The 21771-nt window shown below is 40.3% G+C and overlaps 1 protein-coding gene across 1 annotated transcript; it reads right to left on the minus strand.

The window, feature by feature from the left end:
• Positions 1-14463: 14463 nt before the first annotated feature.
• On the minus strand, positions 14464-21740 carry LOC146680915 (cyclin-Y-like protein 1). Its single transcript, XM_085447199.1, has 10 exons — positions 20673-21740; positions 20392-20466; positions 20268-20302; positions 20024-20124; positions 18978-19013; positions 16939-16990; positions 16738-16857; positions 16462-16628; positions 15376-15538; positions 14464-15185 (listed from the first exon to the last, which is right to left on the minus strand). Exons 1-10 carry the CDS (start codon positions 20830-20832, stop codon positions 15069-15071), a joined length of 1026 nt encoding a protein of 341 aa, XP_085303325.1. The 5' UTR covers positions 20833-21740; the 3' UTR covers positions 14464-15068.
• Positions 21741-21771: the final 31 nt, after the last annotated feature.

Raw genomic sequence — 21771 nt, forward strand, 5'->3', positions numbered from 1 at the left:
AAAGGCTGACATGGATGGCGAGATATCATATACGCGCAGCCTTTATGTCACAGAGAGCAGGCTGGACTAGAAAAATATGCATCCCTGGTCTCCTCCCCCTATTCTCACTACTCTTTTTTTGCTCCATTAGCTTTATTACCGTCTCTTAGCTGAAGAATCAGGCTATTGTACAGTCACTTGATCACAAAGGTCAACAAAAGATCCATTTCAGCTTTGATAATGTTTGGTGGACAGCACTAGGGGTTTCCCCAAGCCACTAACAGACCTCTACCGTCAGTGGCTAAGGCTATGCCTCTAGCAATAGATAGCAGAAGTCAATCGCTAGGGACATAGCAGCCATTGTTGTAGTAACAATAATGGTATATGATAAACATCTGCATGATGCTATTGACATTGTTAAATATATGTTTAGAAAGAAAATATTTTATTTTTAGGATATCATTATGTGTATTTATTACGGAAACAAGATTAAAACAGAATGGCCAAATTGTAAATGTTACAGTTCTACAAACCCCTTTTGAACTCTTTACTTTATATTATAAATGTCTCAGTTCCAAGCCGGTATTAAAATAACTGTGCACAACAAGTGAGATTTTAAATAGATCCCATGCACATATAGCTGCTGTCATGGTCCTGGGTCTTTAACCCAGTGCTTTGAGTTTTTGTAATTTTATTTTCCCTGTGTTAGTTCCCTATTGTATTATATTATGTCTCTAGTTATAAATGACTTTAATTTTATTAGTTCCCAAGTTTGTGTGTCTTAGTCTTTGTTTCCTGTTTTATTGTGATAGTCCCTCGCCATGTTTGATTTGCTTCCTGATGGTTAGATTCTGTTCAGCTGTGTTCCCCAGGTGTATCCTTTCAGCCCTTATCTCCCCCTGTGTATTTAAACCCCCAGTTTGGTTCTTTTCTTTGTTGTGTTCTCTGTCATGCCCTGACTCCTTATGCTGTCTGTTTTTCTGGAGTCTAAGATTTCAGGCTGTTTAACTCCTGCCCTGCCTTGTTTTTTTGTTACTGTTAGTTACTAGCTAATAGCTAATAGTTACTAGCTAGCAGAAAGTCTTGCATCTGGGTCTCCTCTATGTTCGCCACACAATGTTTCATGGCAGATACATTCACATGCTCAATACTAGGTAACTCCATAGTGTAGTGGTTTACACATTTGCCTAAGAAGTGAAAGAAAAAGGACACACAACTCCCTTTGGGGTTGTGTGAGGAATGTCATGTCGTCTGGCATACAAATCTGCTAACTTAAAATACTTGGGCTACCTGCTGCGGCAAATACTTTAAGAATAATAGAGATTCCAAAAGTAGCTTTGCTTTACATGCTCAATAGTACTTTGAATGGTAGATAAACTCAAATTTATTAAGAACACAACAAGAAGATTATTGCAGATATATAAAGGATTTCTTACAGTTTGCCATCATTGTTAAACAAACACTCCCATTTCACCTGCACCTCCCTGTGCTCTGATCCAGCAAAGCACAGCAGCTCAGCCTCTAGCCCATTAAACAGTTTTGTTCTACTCAGCATGCTATCATCGCTCTGATGCATCTGCTGATAACGGTGCACAGAGGAACATTAAAACACAAGCCCTGCTTATCACCAGGGGACCACTGAATCCAAAACCTGCCAGCACTTCTCTCTTTCTAAGTCTCTCTTCACACCTTTAGGTCAGTTGGACCTCTCTTGACACTGGAACAGGAAAGAAGGACCAGAAGGTGCTTGGATGTCAGTTATCCATCCTTAGATCATAGATGAACACAACCGGTATTTGACCTTATAATCAAAGAACAAAATGTTTCTAAAGGCTAGGTCATGCTCTATGATTTAACATTAATTATAATTATGTCAGGACCGTTGTAACTGTCAGCAGAAATTAATCTTCAAATGAAATGCTTTTATGTAAGAAAATTGGTATTTAATCCCTATGTGTTGTAAAACATTTTTAAGCTACCATGTCTGTATTTTTGCCTTGTGCTGCCTATGCGATGCCAATGTCAAAACATCAAGGACTAAAACATGAACATGACCTTGGCAATGGCCAGCTTACTGCAGAAGAAAAAAGAGAATTAAATGGTTGGTAATTGGCTTTTTTTTTTACAATGTCTCTCATATATCCATGCTTCTGCTATTAGACCAAAACATTTAAATATAGTCATTTGACTAATTGAATGATGACTGTTAAAAAAAAACATGAAGTTAAAGTTTTTAAACATGATACCAAAAGCTGTACCTTGCCTCTCGCCCTATTAAAGTTGGGATAGGCCCCGACCCTCCTGCGACCCTGATAAGGATAAGCGGAAGAGAATGGGTGGATGGATGTATTGGGAACTTGGGTACTCTGAAAATAGTAACCTTTAGCTGTGAAGAAGGTAAATAAATGTGTTGTTAGAGTAATGCTTGTTAGTGAATTTGTTAAAGTATAAATGGTTTTGTATTTTTTACGTGATCTGAGCATTGGCTCTCCAGGCTTTCAAAGTCCTTCTTTGGACATTTGCTGTTTTTTTGTTTTGTTTTTTCACTCATTTTCTATGATTATTAAACCACATAATATTGACCATTTAAGCATAACAACACATACCAGTGCTGTGTTTACAAATGTAGCCAACATCCAAAGAAGACCACTAAATGTCCTTCAAGAAGCCTGGAGAACTATTCCTGATGACTACTTCAAGAAATTATGAGAAACCTTGTCTAAGAGGTCACGCTGTGTTTAAGAATAAAGGTGGTCATACCAAATAATGACTTTCAAGTTTGTTAGAATTGTACAAACTTTAGTATTTTTAAAGAGAGGAAGAGTTTTTTCGTTGTTTTTTTTTAGTTGTCTTTACCGTCTTTCTTATTGTAAAAGCCTGCAGCATGGTTTCGTGGGTTAACATGAAATGAGCCATAATTTTTCCACTCCTAAATATCAAAATGCTTTTGACTCTACTTTGGATGCAGCTGTCTTTTGGCATCTGTCTAATGTCTGGTTTAACAGCGTCAGACAGGCTTTCCTGGTATTTGTTTTTTGGATGCCAGAGGCCAGGGGTGCAAAACAAGATTTGAATCATTCACCAAGCTCATTAAAGGAGAGACAAACCAGCAGCAGTCTAATACCATTCCTGTGCCAGCTCAGCAGCACCAACAGTGGGGCGCCAAAGTTGAAATGGAAGCGTTGCCATGAGAAGGAACTTGCCATGTAATGGGTTTGGATCAGAAACTCAAGCAAAATAATGCAGAAAACCAAACATGAAACAAATTCGTATGAAATTCAATTTAAAAATTGTTTTTAAACTATAATCCACAATACTTTTGTGTAACTTTTGGTTCCATACAACTGATAATCTTTGTTGAAAAAAATCAAACACAAGAAACTAAGAGAATCAAACAACAGCTACGGTAAACCTACCTAAACACAACATAACTGGTTATCCCAGCTGACAGTCGGCAAAAAATATGCTACCCCTACAACTGTACCCCTCTCCTCAAACCCAACACAGGCAGTTAAATAGATTCCTCATTTTAGGTTTGACAGCGTTTTAGTAGTTAAAGGTGAATGCTTGGACATGAATTGAGCTGCGGTTTGGGGAAGGCCTCGAAGGGGACTGGCGACGGCTCCCAGGCCTGGCAGATCCCCGTGTACTCAATAGGAGTGAAGAAGTTAAAGTTGAGAACAAGGAGGGAGGGAGGGTGGGGAACGTAAATGAGAATGAACAGCTTGCAGAACTGGGGGAACCTATATAGATGACAACCGGAAGGAGCGTGTTTGGAGGCGTGGTCCTGAAATTCCGATACATAATCTCCAAAACAAAAGTTAAGATTGCTGAAATGGAATAATTCAAAAAGTATAAATAAAGGGATGAAACAATAATTAGCAGATTACACATGATGTACTTAACTGACAAAGACAATGTTGGTGCTGTTAGATGAATTCAAGGCCAGAAAAGCTTCCTGCAAATCTCAGACAAAGCACACTATTTCAGCTGCTTTAGCCTGCCCACAGTTACAAGCTGCTTTGCAACCCAGCTCCTTTACATGCTCTGCCTGAATTCAGTGTCCTGTCTGCTTTCCACCAATGCAAATGAAAAGAATAGAGCCATGCAGACACATATAAACTATGTTGTCTGTATAAAGGTCCTATCTGAAATGCAACTGTGGCGTAATTAATTACCATTCACGAAGAAGCTGTTATCATAAACACCAACATGCCATGTGCAAATTGCAGAGGCACCTTTTCAGGGACTGGCAGGTGGATCAGAGCAGCATGGAAGCCGTGTGAGTTACATCCTCCCAGGCCAGCTTAATTAACAGTGCCATCTATTTCCTCATCTATCTTCCACATGGGAAAGTGGCTTCCACTGTGCTGTTGGGAAAAGGATTTGTGGTCAATACACTTGGCATTAATCTGCAGTGCTTTAAGAAAGGAAGGAAAGCATATGAATTCGTACTTGAGCAGGAATACATTGAAAGACATACAATTTTCATCAATAGGTAAACATTCTGATAATATGTTGGTCTAACTCTGATTTGCTCTACGTTAACTGATGTGCAAATCTTGAGATATTCATAGTAACATTTATAGGAGTATATTTCATAATGTAATCATTATACCTAGCTTCATATCCATTATTTAAGGGAAATAAACATTTATGATCTTGTCGTGCCACAGTTTTGCCTTTTGCTGCTTGAAGAAACCATCACAGCAACACTATCACTCCACGCACAGAAAAACACAGAAATGCACCAGCAATACCCTCGTCGCAAACATTCTGTGCAGATCAGCAGCAGCACTGCTTTGACATTGTACAGCTGAAGAGTGTGTGATATGAAGAGTGACCTGAGTGTGTGGAGGGTAAACGGAGTGACTCCCTGGGGCTGCGACGTGTTCTCTCTAGCCCTCTTTTAGAGTTCAGACAAGTCCCACGATGCTGGGAGATTAATGAAGCTGCACTGGCACTATGATCCCTACAGGACGTACACACACACACACGCACACACACAGTCATCGGCGTACATGCACACACACTGTTCATCTCAGATTATGACAGTTTTCTAGTACCCACCCTGATATGAGCTTTACAGGTTGCACTGAGGATGGTACTCAGGTTGTGAAAAGGTTAAATGTTGTCATATAGAATCCTGCGCTTATTCAGTCAACAAAATACAAGAAAAATCTCATCAGCATGTGCAGATGTAACAATAGACTTCAATAGAATCACCTAAATAAAATCCGGTAGAAGATTTACCTTTAAGTAAGATGTGTCTTATACTAATGGAAACATCTAACCATGCATCCTGCCTATTGGTCACTAATGCTACTTCAAAAATGCATCATTAGAAATGCTTAAAAAAAAGGCATCAGCAAATTTTTGCTCCTCGGACGAAAGAGGCCTGGTTGAGTCGCTATCCTCTGGTCTGGCGATGATACAAGCAAGCTGCACCAAAACTCAGAGTCAGGAGGATGTCGCATTAACACATGGACCACTCTCACACCTGCAGTCAGCTCCGCTGTCTTACACACTGCTGCACTGCCCCTTAGAGGTCAGAAATGGGTACTACTTGTTCATTCCATGCAGGCATTTCAGTCTGGACAAGAGGGCTGGACTAATCAAATTCAGCTGGCACTGTCATCCATATAATCATATTTTGTATGTAATTTAAGACATTTAATTTATGTATGTATAGCTATGATAAGAAATGTACATACACCCATCATGGACAAATGTGTGCATATAGATTCAAATATATACATATAGAAACCTGAATCTTTTAATAAGTGTTGCTGAAGGTCCTACACTGTATTTTCACTTGAAAGGACTATTAACTTCTCGTTAGTGATCATGATGGACTACAACTGGTAGTTTCTTGTTGCAGCATAAAAAGGATTTGTTTCACAGTAGTCATCGGACTGATCAATACTCAGAACAATGAGAAAGTCCAAGGAACTCTGTGAAAATCTGAAAAGGAGGACTGCAGATTTACACAAGTTGGGAAGGTCTCTTGGAGCCATTTCTAAACAACTGTATCTCATTACAAGTTATTCTGATGTGTCAACTCACAAGATTAGAGGAAACTGGTTAGGATGTTCAGGAACAACTTAGAAACTGCGTAGGCTCAAGCCTTAATTTTGGAACTGCTAGAACATCAATGTCATTGTCCATAATGAAGCCAGTTCTCCATCATCAAGGGCTGAGAGGGTGCCGACCAAGAAAGAAGCTTCTTGTTGTACAGTTATTTTATTTTCAACTTTAATTTATATATTTATCTTTATCTTATTCTTCCCAGTTAAATTTACCCTTCATTCTAATTTGTGTTGTACAGTTATTTCATTTTTAACCTTAATTTATATTCTATTCCTTCCTAGTTAAATTTACCCTTTTTAATTTTTCATATTTATTTCCTATCTTATTCATAGCCTTTTCCTTTTTTTGTTTTCTTTAGGTCACGAGCAGTTGTCCAAGCATTTCACTACATATCGTACTGTGTATGACTGTGTACGTGACAAATAAAATTTGAATTTGAATTTGAATTTCTGCTCCAAAACTGACATCATCAAGCCCAGCTGAAATTTGCAGCTGCCCACATGGATAGGACTTTTATGGAGAAAGGTCTTATGCTCAGATAAGACAAGTTGGCAACAAATACAAGAGGTGTATTTGGAGGAGTAAAGGCAAGGCTTTGGTAGCATCGTGCTTTTAGTCTGTTTTGCTGCCAGTAGTACTGGTACATTTAACAAAGTGGATGAAATAATGAACAAGGACAAATACATATTTCTACGTAAGTCAAAATTTAACTGGAAACTTTGACTTGGTGATGGTAATTGTTTTTCCTTTTTTCTGTGCTGGAAACGAGCTTCCATAGATGTCAGTAGCTTTCACAAAACAGAAGTATTTGATTCTGTGGCAATAAAATAATCTACTGTCTTTGTAATTTCATTCATTTATTATGTCCCATTAACCAAGAATGTCCATTACTGTCATTCAGCCATAACATCATTCTCCTTATATACAGCATTAATCAAGGAAATAAATCATTCACACATCTAAGCGGTTTAGTTGTGTAGGTGTAGTCACCATGTTATCCATCTCCAGTTCTTTCTTCTGGTCAACTTGACATGTTTCCTTTCGAATCTGGTCAGCATGCCTGCTCTGCTGCAGTCATTCCACCTCTGCCATCACTGCAGAGTAGGATTCATGGTGAAAGACTATCTGCCTAATCTGAGGGTTCCAGATGGAAAGAAAAGCTATACTGATGCAAGAACCTATTATTTTAAAGCACTGGTGCCACTATGGGACTGATCATCCTACATGAGGATGCTGTTCTCTTCACTATCATTGTAAAAATGACAAAAAATATCTTTGATGACAACTGCAGCAAAAACAATAATAAGAGAGAGTCTCACAAAATAAAAAAAATAAAAAATTAAGACAGTACGAGGTCCAGAAAGTGGCATGTGTTCCTTTATAGTGACAGTATTGCGCAGGAGTCCGGTGGTTTGCTGCTGCAAGTCATGCTTTAAATTGCTTGGCATCAACACTTAGTGAAAGCTCACTGCCACACTGACCATCCAAATGAGTCCTATGGTAATGTGAGCACTGCAGTCGGTGATGATCCTGAGGTCGGATGCCAATGCAAATGAATACCTAGCGTTCTACAGCCATCATCTGGGAAAGGAAAATACAGCACAGGATACAAAACTATGCTATGCAGTTCAACTTCAATTCAGTTTTATTTAAATAGCACCAAATCACAACAACAGTCACCTCAAGGTGCTGTTGTTGTAAGGCAAGAGAAACCCCAACAATCAAATAACCTCCTTTGAGCAAGCGCTTGGTGACAGTGGGAAGGAGAAATTCTTTTTTAATAGGAAGAAATCTCCAGCAGAACCAGGCTCGGGGAGGGGTGGCCATCTGATTCTCAAACCACAAACTGATAGGTTTTGTAGTAGAATATATACTGTGATCGCCACAGCAGCTGTTTATACCTAGATGTCAGAACCAAGAGGAATCAATTTACTTCAACTGAGAAGAGCAAACTTACAAAAAGGACAAGAAAAAAGTTTTTTTTAGAAGAAGGAAAGTTTCAGGAAGAGCAGCTGCACGTACCACCAGAGATGGGCAGTAACGCGTTACTTGTAAGTTTCAAGTAACGAGTAAAGTAAGGGATTACTAAAAAACGGTAATAAGATTACCGTTACTTTCCTGTGATTTTTTTGCGAGAATGTCTCATGACAGTGACGTAAGCAAGTCCGACGTTCGTGACAACAGCTGTGGTCAATGGTGCAGATCAACAATGGATAATATATCGAGTGCGGGAGAGAGTATGAGCGTGCAGCGTTTAAAGCGTGGAAGTACTGACCTTACTTTGAGTTTGATTCCGTAAAAAGTGACAAAAACATTAGTGTCCGTTGTGCGTGGGAAGAAAACGTCTTTTTACAGCGAAAAAACCCCTAAACTTCCAAGCAAGCACCGAGTGCGCTACGACGTAATGGGAAACTCACAGAGAACTGAGCGCTGCAGCACACCTGCACCATGTAAACCTCCGCCTACCCTACTCCTGCTTTACAGGTGAAAATGGAGCAAAAGTCTTTGACTTTATTTATTTTCTGCTGTGTTTTATTTGCATCTATTTGAAAGAGTGAGTAATAACACAAAAAAATTATTTTATGTGCTGGAATGTGTAGAAAATAGGTTTAAATATTAAACTAATTTCTTCCAGTCAGAGAATGCTGCATATAATTAAATTTTTGCTTGATGCATAAAGTTAAAATATTAAAACTAATAAAACAAGTTTTAAAAAGGGACTTTTCCATTTGATTACATTTTGTATGATGGATTATGTAGAAAAAGTAGAATTGGGCTGAAAGAGCCATCACTTTATCACCTATTCAGGTTGTAAATCGTGTTTTTAACAAGTAACTAAGTAATTAATTACTTTTGAAAATAAGTAATCAGTAAAGTAACGGGATTACTTTTTGGGGGAAGTAATCAGTAATTTGTTACTGATTACTTTTTTCAAGTAACTTGACCAACACTGCGTACCACCATACTGATCACAGCCATGGGTAGTATATTGGATGGATTAAAGACGAAGAGCTAAAATGCAGTTCAGGGATGGGAAGACTATAGATGAGGCGTGATTGTGAACAGATCGGAGAAGAGATCCTTCTCTCTCACTGCTATCCTTGTCTCAGTTTCAGAAGCAAAGACAGCTGGTATTTAGAGAAGCAGCCCTAAAACCCCCATATGGTGCCAATATAGTTATTTTTGAATTTCCTGTTCTGTTCTCTCAAAGTCAGTGGACTTTATGGATTTTCCATTAGATGCCTAACATAAAGTCTGCAATTAACATAAGCTTTAGACATGTTCAAGTTGTGTTGTTCTAAAACTTAAAATATTTTAATTAAATATCCCACTTGGGAATTCAGAGAAAGTGAATAAACGAGACAACAGAAATTTGTGGGGACATTCGGTTCTGTGGTGTCCAAAACAGGAGCTTAGTGGTGATGGCAAAGTCATGTGACTGACCTAAATGATTCTGCCCTCATCAGTTCAAATCCAAGATATTTCCACCATGACCACAAATGGAGATTAAAGAATTTGATATTTGGCATATCACAGTCATTAAACAATTAATTTCAAGAATAAAGTTTAAATGTCAAGACTGAGTGCACTTATTTTTTTATACATTTACTTGAATCTCAGTCTCACTGTGTAGCCTTTCCTTTATAGCTGTGAGAAAATCTTTGGAAAGCAGAATCACTGAGCTGTTTGAAGGTCCGTTTCTAAATCGCAGTCACTCTGAAAATGTGTAGCATGGCCAAACCACTTGAGAAACCTGTTGATTTAATTTCCAGACGGTGAAAAAGCAGTCACTAAGTAGCTTCTTGATTCCACCGTAGCAGTTGACAGTGCTCTACCCAGGCCCTGCAACAGCAAAGTGGCCTGTCTGATATGAGGGGCAGTTTAAGAGGAAGTGGCACCTGCCAGGGTAAAAGACCTTACCTGTACAATTTTCTCAGGTAGAGAAATTACGGATGGCATGCATGCATTCTGGAAAGATGATGCCAGTATGTGCATGAAACCAGCAGCCAGATACTAATCAGTACCAATCTTTTGTTCACATCGGATTCTCTTTCTTGCTTTTGTTCAAAGGAACTCCTTACTTTTGACTCCCGCGTGCTAGCCAGATGTCTTGAGTGTCTGAATTGCTTTATACGAATCATATTTATTCCTTCATACCAAATTTTTATGGCAAGAGAAATGCATCATCTTCTCTTGGTGAACGATGCACAGCAGTACAAACTAGAGATGGACCGATCCGATATTACGTATCGGTATCGGTCCGATACTGACCTAAATGACTGGATCGGATATCGGAGAAAAATAAAAAAATGTAATCCGATCCATTAAATATCACGAAAGCACCTCACAAAACTTGCAACACGCCGTAACTCACCTCAGAACGTTAGCATGTCGGAGCAGTAGGCATCACGTGATAGAGCGGCTGTGGCATGCGGGACCTGTCGGTGGTCTGGATAGCATTTGGAGCTTCGCTAGCAACCTGGCATTTCATCTCCGACAAAGTTATCCCCGAGAGAAGTAAAGCAAGTGTGTAAGTCCATCTCTGAATGTTTGTAAAGCATTCCTGCGTTAAGCTTAACGAGCGACTGCCTCTCGCTCTCCGGCTGCTACTTCAATCGTGAAACTGCTTAAATGATCAGCTGATCGGCTTTTCTGTCGCGAGTCCGTCTTTGCTTTTGGCCCACTTTGCACCAGAAAGAGGAAACCAGCGGCTGAACAACAGCAGCACGTTTAAGCTTGATAAGCTGTTGTTAGAATTTATTTAATATTACTTTCTACACCAGGATCTTTTTCTACGTAGCTGACGCTGGTAGCTGTGCAGGGGCGGATCTAGCAAAGTTTAGCCAGGGGGGCCGATAGGGCATTAACTGGGAAAAGGGGGCACAAAGACATACTTTTCTTTCTTATTCTCATTTAAAATGTCTAGCTTTTAATAAATAATTATCTGACACACAAAGTTTTAATTTGATGTAAAATGAATAGAAGTCAATTACTGTATATAGTGACTATTAAGTCTAATATATATATACCCTAGTAAGCTATAGTACTTTTTCCTTTGGGAAGGTACCATCTGTGCAGTCTGCAATTTTGTTGAAGAAAGATGTTGAATCTATTTAATATTTCTTGAAAAATAATTGATTTCTGTGCATTTTTTTTCACACTGCATCAAATTAAGGTTGATTACGTCGATTAAGCATCATGAGGTGGCGCGTGAGGGGTGGTTCCCTATTTTTTATTTATTTATTTTTGTTGTTGCTGGGAGTTGGAACCCTATTAGTTAGGTTGCTTAATATTTAAGCTAAGTACTCTTTAAAATACCAGAATAGGGAGGATGGTGTAGGTCTAAGTTTATTAGATTGATCAGTATTGCTGAACTATGAAATATTTTTTTTGTATACAGGTATAACAGAATAGCTTTAGTGTAGTTGTTGTTTTAAACTTGAGTATGAACTTGCAGACTTGCAAAATGCAGCAAGATATTTTAAAAAACAGTTTTGTTGATTAAAAAACACTATATCGGATTCATATCGGTATCGGCAGATATCCAAATTTATGATATCGGTATCGGACATAAAAAAGTGGTATCGTGCCATCTCTAGTACAAACACGAGCAAAAGTCTCAAGTCTATGCTCATTTCTTCAAAACAGTGTTGTGAAAACATAATTTGTTCCATTTCTTTAGTTGAAGCTATGAAAAATGCCAAAGTTTGACATAAAATTGTATTTTATATCCCAGCATGGTGTGTAGTGTGTTCTTAAAAAAATTGAGGAAAATTTGAAGTATCAGGACTAAATAATAATAATAATAATAATGATGGATTGGATTTATATAGCGTTTTTCAAGGCACCCAAAGCGCTTTACAATACCACTATTCATTCACTCTCACATTCATACACTGGTGGAGGCAAGCTACAGTTGTAGCCACAGCTGCCCTGGGGCAGACTGACAGAAGCGAGGCTGCCATATCGCGCCATCGGCCCCTCTGAATTTACAGTGGGGCAAAAAAGTATTTAGTCAGCCACCGATTGTGCAAGTTCCTCCACCTAAAATGATGACAGAGGTCAGTAATTTGCACCAGAGGTACACTTCAACTGTGAGAGACAGAATGTTAAAAAAAAAAATCCATGAATCCACATGGTAGGATTTGTAAAGAATTTATTCGTAAATCAGGGTGGAAAATAAGTATTTGGTCAATAACAAAAATACAACTCAATACTTTGTAACATAACCTTTGTTGGCAATAGCAGAGGTCAAACGTTTACTATAGGTCTTCACCAGGTTTGCACACACAGTAGCTGGTATTTTGGCCCATTCCTCCATGCAGATCTTCTCGAGAGCAGTGATGTTTTGGGGCTGTCGCCGAGCAACACGGACTTTCAACTCCCGCCACAGATTTTCTATGGGGTTGAGGTCTGGAGACTGGCTAGGCCACTCCAGGACTTTCAAATGCTTCTTACGGAGCCACTCCTTTGTTGCCCGGGCGGTGTGTTTTGGATCATTGTCATGTTGGAAGACCCAGCCTCGTTTCATCTTCAAAGTTCTCACTGATGGAAGGAGGTTTTGGCTCAAAATCTCACGATACATGGCCCCATTCATTCTGTCCTTAACACGGATCAGTCGTCCTGTCCCCTTGGCAGAAAAACAGCCCCATAGCATGATGTTTCCACCCCCATGCTTCACAGTAGGTATGGTGTTCTTGGGATGCAACTCAGTATTCTTCATCCTCCAAACACGACGAGTTGAGTTTATACCAAAAAGTTCTACTTTGGTTTCATCTGACCACATGACATTCTCCCAATCCTCTGCTGTATCATCCATGTGCTCTCTGGCAAACTTCAGACGGGCCTGGACATGCACTGGCTTCAGCAGCGGAACACGTCTGGCACTGCGGGATTTGATTCCCTGCCGTTGTAGTGTGTTACTGATGGTGACCTTTGTTACTTTGGTCCCAGCTCTCTGCAGGTCATTCACCAGGTCCCCCCGTGTGGTTCTGGGATCTTTGCTCACCGTTCTCATGATCATTTTGACCCCACGGGATGAGATCTTGCGTGGAGCCCCAGATCGAGGGAGATTATCAGTGGTCTTGTATGTCTTCCATTTTCTGATGATTGCTCCCACAGTTGATTTTTTCACACCAAGCTGCTTGCCTATTGTAGATTCACTCTTCCCAGTCTGGTGCAGGTCTACAATACTTTTCCTGGTGTCCTTCGAAAGCTCTTTGGTCTTGGCCATGGCGGAGTTTGGAGTCTGACTGTTTGAGGCTGTGGACAGGTGTCTTTTATACAGATGATGAGTTCAAACAGGTGCCATTCATACAGGTAATGAGTGGGGGACAGAAAAGCTTCTTACAGAAGACATTACAGGTCTGTGAGAGCCAGAGATTTTCCATGTTTGAGGTGACCAAATACTTATTTTCCACCCTGATTTATGAATAAATTCTTTACAAATCCTACCATGTGAATTCATGGATTTTTTTTTCACATTCTGTCTCTCACAGTTGAAGTGTACCTCTGGTGCAAATTACTGACCTCTGTCATCATTTTAAGTGGGGGAACTTGCACAATCGGTGGCTGACTAAATACTTTTTTGCCCCACTGTATATTCAGTAGCTGAATATAAATTCATGTCCTTAAGAAACAGGAAAGAAACCCAGCAAAGACCTGACACAGGACCTGAGAGATGCCTCCGGACTTTCAGCTGTCTGTCTACAGCCATCTGTGAAACACGGTGGAGGTTCTGTCAGGGCTGCATGTCAGCCAGCGGTGTTGCAGATCTTGTCAAAATTTCTGAATTAATAATTTATCAAAGTACCATCAGATATTGATCCACCGTGCAATATCATCTGGAAAACATGATTGGCAAAAGCTTCATTTTCCAGCACAACAATGATCCCAAACCAAAATGCCAATGCAGTAAAATCATACTTGGATAGAGAATCACACAGTGGAGCACTATCAGTCATGGATCGGCCTCCCTGAGCCCGGACCTCAACATTATTGAAGCAGTGTGGGATCATGTTGACAGAGAACAGAACAAAAGGCAGAAACATCCAAAGAAGAGCTTTGAATGTCCTTCAAGAAGCCTGGAGAACTATTCCTGAAGACGACTTAACGAAATGACAAGAAAGCTGCCTAAGAGAGTTCAGACTGTGCTGAAGAATAAAAGTGGTCACACCAAATATTGACTTTTAGGTTATTACTGTATAAACTCTGTTTTTTCCTTACATGCTGCCACATATTATACACAAGACCTTATATCTTACGCTATTAACTTATACCTAATATGTGATGTTTGGTACTCAAAGCTGTGGGCAAGCTCTGCACCGTCACCACCTCTGTGCTCACATCTCACATCTTCCACAAACAAAAAACCACCATGATACACTTTCCCACTTAAACAGCATGAATTTGAAACAGCAAGTGAAATTTATTTAAATTAAATAAAATCTTGTACATTTCACAGCTATAGGGGCCTACATAGTAAGCAAAATAAAGTCTACTCTTTGTCCATGTGCAGAACTACACCACAGGGTAGCTCCAAAACAGTCTGTCATCATTTGAATATAGGAGAGGGAGTTTGCTTGGTGGAAGAAGACGGCCATAGCCAGATCCTACTCCCCAAAAGACTGGATAATGTAAAAAAAAAAGACGGGAAAAAAGGTTATGTGTGGCTTCTGGTAGTGCTTTCATGCTGATTCCTTCCAGCTGTAGACATCCACCTTTAAAATACAACATATTTTTCACCATATCACCATGCTTTAAAGGCAGTTAGCCAAAGTTCCTTGTAATGAACACATAAAGACTGATTTCATTATATTGTAGTGATACTTTACGGTAAATCGTTTGTTCCTCTCCAAAATGAGCACATAAGCTTTTGTAATGAAACTTATCAGCTGCTGATATTAATGCAATCTACTTTGGAAATGTCTCTCAGCATGTGTGGCATCATATCCTGTAGATCTTGCAGTCTGCTCCAATGATAGATGGCTGTCACAGACTTAAGAGAGTACGGCCTGTGCAGTCTTGATGCCAACTAGGTTGTCTGCACTGACAGACCTTCTCATGGCCGATTTACTCAAGTCCTTATACTTGTCCTCACATAGCCTGGAGATAGCCTACAAAAAAGAGAAAGATAAGAACAATAAAAAACAATAATAATCAGAAGAAGTTTCAAACTGTTACGACAGAACAAGCAGAGCAGCCACAGCATAACAAGTTCTACCAACACTTACTTAATCAGTTCAGCAGTCGGAATATATACATTTCCAAACTGCAAAATAAAATCAGCCCTGGAAAATTACTCACCTCGAGTTTTTGGGCCCGCTTGGTACTGAGTGGCTCCAGAGGGAAACTGAGGTTGTTGTCATCAGCCAGTGAGCGCAGGTCAAAGTAGTACTTGGCGTAGACGCTGGCTGGGACATTAATGTTGAACTGGAGCAGCTCCAAAAAGTGACGCTCCATCTCATTCCTGCAAAACAGTTTGGAAAGGTTCACGAGCTTTTATTAAAAAACAAAAGGTCCTTTCCAGGCTGCAGGAACCTTTTGAGGGCTTTCCTATAACTCTTGGAGGTGGTCCCCACTTTCCGTGTGTTTGCACTGTGTGAACTAGAAACTACGCTACTTAAAAAAATTAAAGGAACACTTTGAAAATGCATCAATCTCAATGGGGGGGAAAAGCACGTCTGGATATCTATACTCTTATGCACTGGTATTCAGAAAATAAAATCACAATGCCACTATGATGGAAATTAAAATAATCAACCTACAGAGGGCTAAATTCAAAGTGAAAATGAAACAGGGAGTCAAGTGAACGTGCGGACCAGGCAATGGTATCAATTCCTTTAACCTCCAGGAACTACTTGCATACTCTTGCCACATGAAGCACTGTTGTGCACCAGGAGGAACCCAGTACTCACTGCAACAGCGTAGGGTCTGTCAATGGGTCCAAGGATACCTAATGGTAGTCAGGGTGTTGTTGCCTAGCCTGTAGGGCTCTGTGCGTTCCTCCATGGATATGCCTCCACAGACTATCACTGACCCACTACCAAACCAGTCATGCTGAACAATGTTACAGGCAGCAGAATTTTCTCCACAGCTTCTCCAGACCCTTTCACATCTGTCACGCGTGCTCAGGGGGAACCTGCTCTCGTCTGTGAAAAGCACAGGGCGCCAGTAATGGACCTGCTAATTTCTGGTACTCTATGGCAAATGCTAATCGGGCTTCACAGTGCCGGGCAGAGATCACAGGGCCCACTAGAGGATGTCAGGCCCTCAGGCCACCCTCATTAAGTCTATTTATGATGGTCTGGTCAGAGACACTGACACGAGTGGCCTGCTGGAGGTCATTTTGTAGATCTGGCAGTGCTATACAAAAACTACTGTAATACTTACATGTCCTCCACGGTGATATCTTTGAGGATCTGGCAGTAATCGACATTCCACACAGCCTGATCATCCCAGACCTTGGAGGCCAGTAAGATGGCACCAAGAACAATGCGCTTCCAGTTACAAGGACAAATGTCCATCTCAGCATACGTTAACAGCCTTTCCAGATACACCTAAGGCAGAAGGAACCCATCCATTCACACAAGCAGAAAGGGTGATAGTTCTCAATACTTCTTTGCATCATTCAACACTCTCTGCAGTGTGGTGGATGTTTGAACTTACCAGAGTGACGATGGCGCACTCGGCGGTGAGCTGAGCAGAGCTGAAGAGCGTTCTTATGAAGCGGTAGATGAGTTTGTGTTCCGGGTCAACCACAGAGTAGTCATCTGGAACCTTTTCTCGCTGTTGGGCAGAAGGTCATCATCAGCGGTCCACTAATATAGCAAATATCACTGCTTGGTGTAATCAACCACCTCAACTCACCGACAGTGGGTGCTTCTTCTCGTCGAATATATCCAGCGAGCGGTTTGAATCTCTGTAGATGCAACAAGCCACTGTTACGTGATATGTAACTTCTCATGGTTTGAAACTACCATTGCTTATTCACTGGGGTTTCTTGGTGTTAGATATCACAACAGTTATTTATCTTTCGTTGAGTTCTACAAATACTTTGTAGATTACAACTATTGATGTGCATTGATGTTAACAAACATTTTGTTTCCTATATTATTAAGTATCTGACTCACTGATGTCCAAAAAACTAATTTGGCCACCTGCTGTGAAAAAATATTTGCCCCCTTCCTGATTTCTTAGTTTTTTTGTTGTGTATTTGTCACACTTAAATGTTTCAGATAATCAAACAAATTTTAATGTTAAAGATAATAAGTGCATTTAACATCTAGTTTTTACGGTAAATGAAAAAAGTTAATACAAACCTGCCTGGTCCTATGTTAAAAAGGAATTGACCCCTAAACCTAGTAAGTGGTTGTGTCACTCTTGCCAAAAGAATGGGAATCAAGTGTTTCTGAGAACTGTGGAGGAATTTTGCTCCACTTTTCTTTGTACAGTTGTTTTAATTCAGTCACACTGGAGGGTCTTCTAGCATGAACGGCCTGTTTAAGGTTGTGCTAAAGTAGCGCCATCTGATTTAAATCAGCATTTCAATTAAGCCGCTGAAAGCCTTTCTCTTTTTTTTTGACGCATTCACAGGTGGACACGCTGGTGTTTCTGATCATTGTCCTGCTGTATAACCCAAGTGCTCTTGAGCTTCAGGCCATGAACTTGTGGTTGGACATCCACCTTCAGGATTTTCTGCTAGAGAACAGAATTCATGGTTCCAACAATTACAGCAAGTCGTCCTGAAACAGCAAAGCAGCCTTTAGATGTTGTTCTGAGGTTTTTTGTGACCCAAAAGTGAAACTGTCGCTGTGCTCTTGGAGTCATTTGGATAGGCCGGTCACTCCTGGGAGGGTTCACCACTGTTCCGAGTTTTCTTCATTTTTGGATAATGGCTCTCACTGTGGATCCAATCTGTGGATCAAGTGGGGCCAATTACTTTTTTCCACACAGGATGAGGACGAAGTAGGCTTGGATAACTTTTTTGCCTTAATAAATAAAGTCATTTAAAAACTGTTTGTTTGTATTTACTCAGGCTATGTTGGTCTATTATTCAAATTAGTTTGATGATCTGTAACATGTAAGTTTGACCAATATGCAAAAAACTAAGAAATCAGAAAAGGGCAAATACTTCTTCACCACATTGTATCTATTCTTTGAGTTGCCACCACCAAGTGCTATGACTCTGGCCATAAAACTCAAAAACCATACTTGACCTAAATTAGGCAAAATTGCATCCTTGGATCACTTCCAAGAACATGACTTTAAGGAAAGTAGCTCCTACTTTCCTTAAAGTCATGTTTTGACAGTTACTATATTTAAAATGCAAATAAATTGCATTTCAAACTGAGATGATGCAAACAGAGAACTCAATTTTCAACCTATTATGTGCAGACATGAGATGAAAAAAACTGTTAATTTTTTTTTTTTTAAAAAGCAATCACAACCTCTTTTTTTATTTATTTATTTTTTTTGCAATTCTGACCTGACGCAAGCCACCTTCTGGTTTGTTTGTCAATCAGAGCTAAATTGCCAGGTCTCTCTTGGAAATGAGATTTTTAATCTCAATGAGATTTTTTACCTGGATAAATAAAGGACTAATAAAAATTAAAAATCTCTGGCTCTCATTACCAGTGATGATCTTAAAAAGCTGTACCCATCTGGCACTTAAGTTGATATCCACCTTCTGCATACGTCTGTCATTCATGCATGATGTATTTAGCAGTAAGACAAGGCAAGTAGCATTTCCTATAGGACTTAGATGAAGTAATTAAAAATTAGCCTAAGTACTAAAATCAGTCTTTCTTACAAACTTGATGACTAATGTTTGTAAATATCTAAGTACTGGTTACAACAATGAAGAAAACGTTGCACTACCAAGAGACAATACTTCTGACATTTCCTACCTGTTTTTTATGTGGTAGTATATGGCCAGTGCAACACTGCAAGAGACAGAAATCAACAAAGAATAAAACACTAGAGCTGGATTTTCCCTTTTACAGCTTTTTATTTTTACTTCTACTTTACAAATAGATATTTAGATCTTTTCAACTGCAGCTATTTGGTGACTTTAAATGTTACCTGCAGTTCAGGACAAACAAACAGAAACATTTTGCAAATAATTAAACAGTAGACTGACAACATGTCAGTAACATAATTGTGTATAACAAGAGGATCTTAAAGGGGACGGAGTTTCTCAGAAGTAAAGATGGGCCAAGGTTTAGTAATCTCAAAAAAGCCTATGTACAAATTGGGGAACAAATTCATGTACAGATGAGGAGACTTTGAATATCTAATAATATTCAGTACATAGTGATATTAAACAATTCACAGAACTGGAAGAAATATCTGTGCACAAAAGACAAGGCTAAAAATCAGTGCCCATGATCTTCAGGTGGCACTGCATTAAAAACAGGAGTATCTATCAGTGCCTACTGAATTGGTAGCTTGGACATCTGGAAAAGCATCATCAATGCTGAAATGCATATGAAGGCTTTAGAGCAAGATATGCTGCCGTGCAGAGAGCTTCTTCAAGGAGGTTTTTGCATATTTCAGTAAAACAGTGCTAAACCACATACTGCATGTATTACAAGAGCATGACTTCCTGGTAAAGAAGTCCAGATGCTGAACTTTTCACCAGCTGAAAGCGGCAGCTAGAATCTTATATCAGGACATCATTCCTCTCCCAAATGTCCAGCAAAGCTCTCTTTTTAGTTTCCACACTTTTATTAAAAGAAGATGGGATGCTACACAGCGTTAAACGTGGCCATGATGCTGCCATCAAATTCAAAATAAACATATGATAAGTTTAAAATGTTTTAAAGTGAGTCAAAACTGTGTTTGTGGAATTTGCAAACCATTGAACTCTGTTTTTTATTCACACTTTACACAGCGTCCCAACTTCTTTTGTACTTGCACTTGCAGCAGTACTGAGGTGAGGGCGGTCACTTACCATTTAATAGTGCTCTTGAGATTGGGCTGGCTGACGGTGCTGTCATCGAGGAATATGGTTGAACACGAGCTGTACTTTTTAGAAAGGAGTCCCGGGGACATCTGGCATCGAAAGCATGTTTAGAGACAGAATGGAGGGGAAAACGGGTTATAGAAACACATTCAACCCCAGAGAAATGAGATGTATGACTGAATCATTTCAGCAACAAAAAGACCCACGAAGAACACGCAGAGCCGTAACTTACGTGATTCATGTAGTTGCTTTTCCTTTTCTCGCGGACTGAAATTGGATAAAAAACAAAATCAAAGAGATGTAGGAGTTTCAGAAGAGAATGGGGTAAAGTATTAAAGCACCAGAGAAATACTGACCATCTGTCTGAGACTTGTTGAGGAATAGAGTGCTTGCTCTGGGGTGGTCGGATGGGTTGGCCTCTTGGGCCAGCTCTGTAGAAGGAAAGTGTTAGAAGTCTTCATATAAGACTACAGTGTTTGTCTAGGAGCTGCCACGCTGCTGCTGATTTAATGCTAAACAGCTCTTAAAGCATGTAAAACATTTAAACTGAATCACTTGCAGTAAACCGGCACCAGGACAGGACAACATCACTGCATGCAATCACATCTCCAAAAATAGCAAACTAATCTCCACACACCATCTGGAAGCTCCCTGTCGCTGATGTGCTGCAGGTATGTCCCAGTGTCCTCGCTCACATCTTCAGTAGTGGTGATGGGACACTCCTCCAGCTCCACCTCTCTCCTGTGGATCTTGGGGCTCTCTCCAGGAGAGATGCAGCAGGACACCGAACCTCCCATCGCTGACCTGCAAAAGTCCTGCAACAGCCAGCACCGCTTTCCATACAATTGAGGAGGGACCACCTGCTAGTCTGGCAATTCTGAAGCTGCAGGAAGGTCTGCAAGATCTTTAAGCCAAACCTTACAAGGGGTTGTTAGGAAAAATACATAAAACACTAGTTTTGCTCTGCCTTGGCGAGATCGGGTTCAATCACAACCTGGAAGTGTTCGGATTATTTGAAAATGTGCGTGTTGTGGACCAGCACAGCCCTTGTGTTTTTGCTGCAAAGTGAACGATCTCGCTTCAGAGCAGAACGGGATCTATGCAAGGACAGCCAAGTAAGTATCTGCGGTATGTGCAGGACGGCTGACATATTCAGGGTGTGTGCGCAACCCACGGATGGCGCACTTTAATATGAACTGCGTGCGTGGGCTGCATGGTTTGGGGCTGAGAATAACCGCTACCAAGTCATTTTACGGAAAACAGTCTAATGAGACGAAGTCAGGCGTTCCTCTGCCTCCCTCCATGGCTAGCCGGCTAACGCTAGCTTCCGCACCTCAATCCACTGCTGGCTCCTCCAGCAGCGTGACTCAATCCATTTTCACTGCGGCTCAAGTCTGTGTCACCGCTGCAGCCCTTTCAGCGACAGTACCGGGCGAATTCACCAGCCGGAAGGGTTTTTAGAGGAAACGGGGAAAGTGAACGGCCAGTGGGTATCAAAGCGGTGGCCGGAGGTGGCGTTCATCTCGTCGCACTAGCGGGACACAAGCTTTAGATGTCAAAGCGACCGTAGCAGGTAAGTTCAGAGGTAATTTCCTGCTTAAGGTTTTCAAAGTAAACGTCCATGGACCTGTAGCTGCAATAGATGCCATTGGTGGCAGGTTCTTACTAAGAAAATACCCACCACTGTGCAGCCTTTTCATATTCGATGAAAATATGTATTTTTTTTCTTTTTTATT

The sequence above is a fragment of the Copadichromis virginalis genome, linkage group LG23 (assembly GCF_057382275.1).
Source record: "Copadichromis virginalis isolate Kocher_CV1m ecotype Utaka linkage group LG23, C_Virginalis_male_GT1.1, whole genome shotgun sequence".
NCBI lineage: Eukaryota > Metazoa > Chordata > Actinopteri > Cichliformes > Cichlidae > Copadichromis > Copadichromis virginalis.

What these genes read in the sequence shown, in the direction of transcription:
- LOC146680915 (XM_085447199.1), bottom strand. Translation starts at nt 20,832, where the DNA reads ATGGGAGGTTCGGTGTCCTGCTGCATCTCTCCTGGAGAGAGCCCCAAG. An exon ending in CGACAGGGAGCTTCCAGATG is followed by an intron (nt 20,467 to 20,672) that starts GTGTGTGGAGAT and finishes TTCCTTCTACAG; the next exon opens with AGCTGGCCCAAGAGGCCAAC. An exon ending in AAAGCAACTACATGAATCAC is followed by an intron (nt 20,125 to 20,267) that starts GTAAGTTACGGC and finishes TTTCGATGCCAG; the next exon opens with ATGTCCCCGGGACTCCTTTC.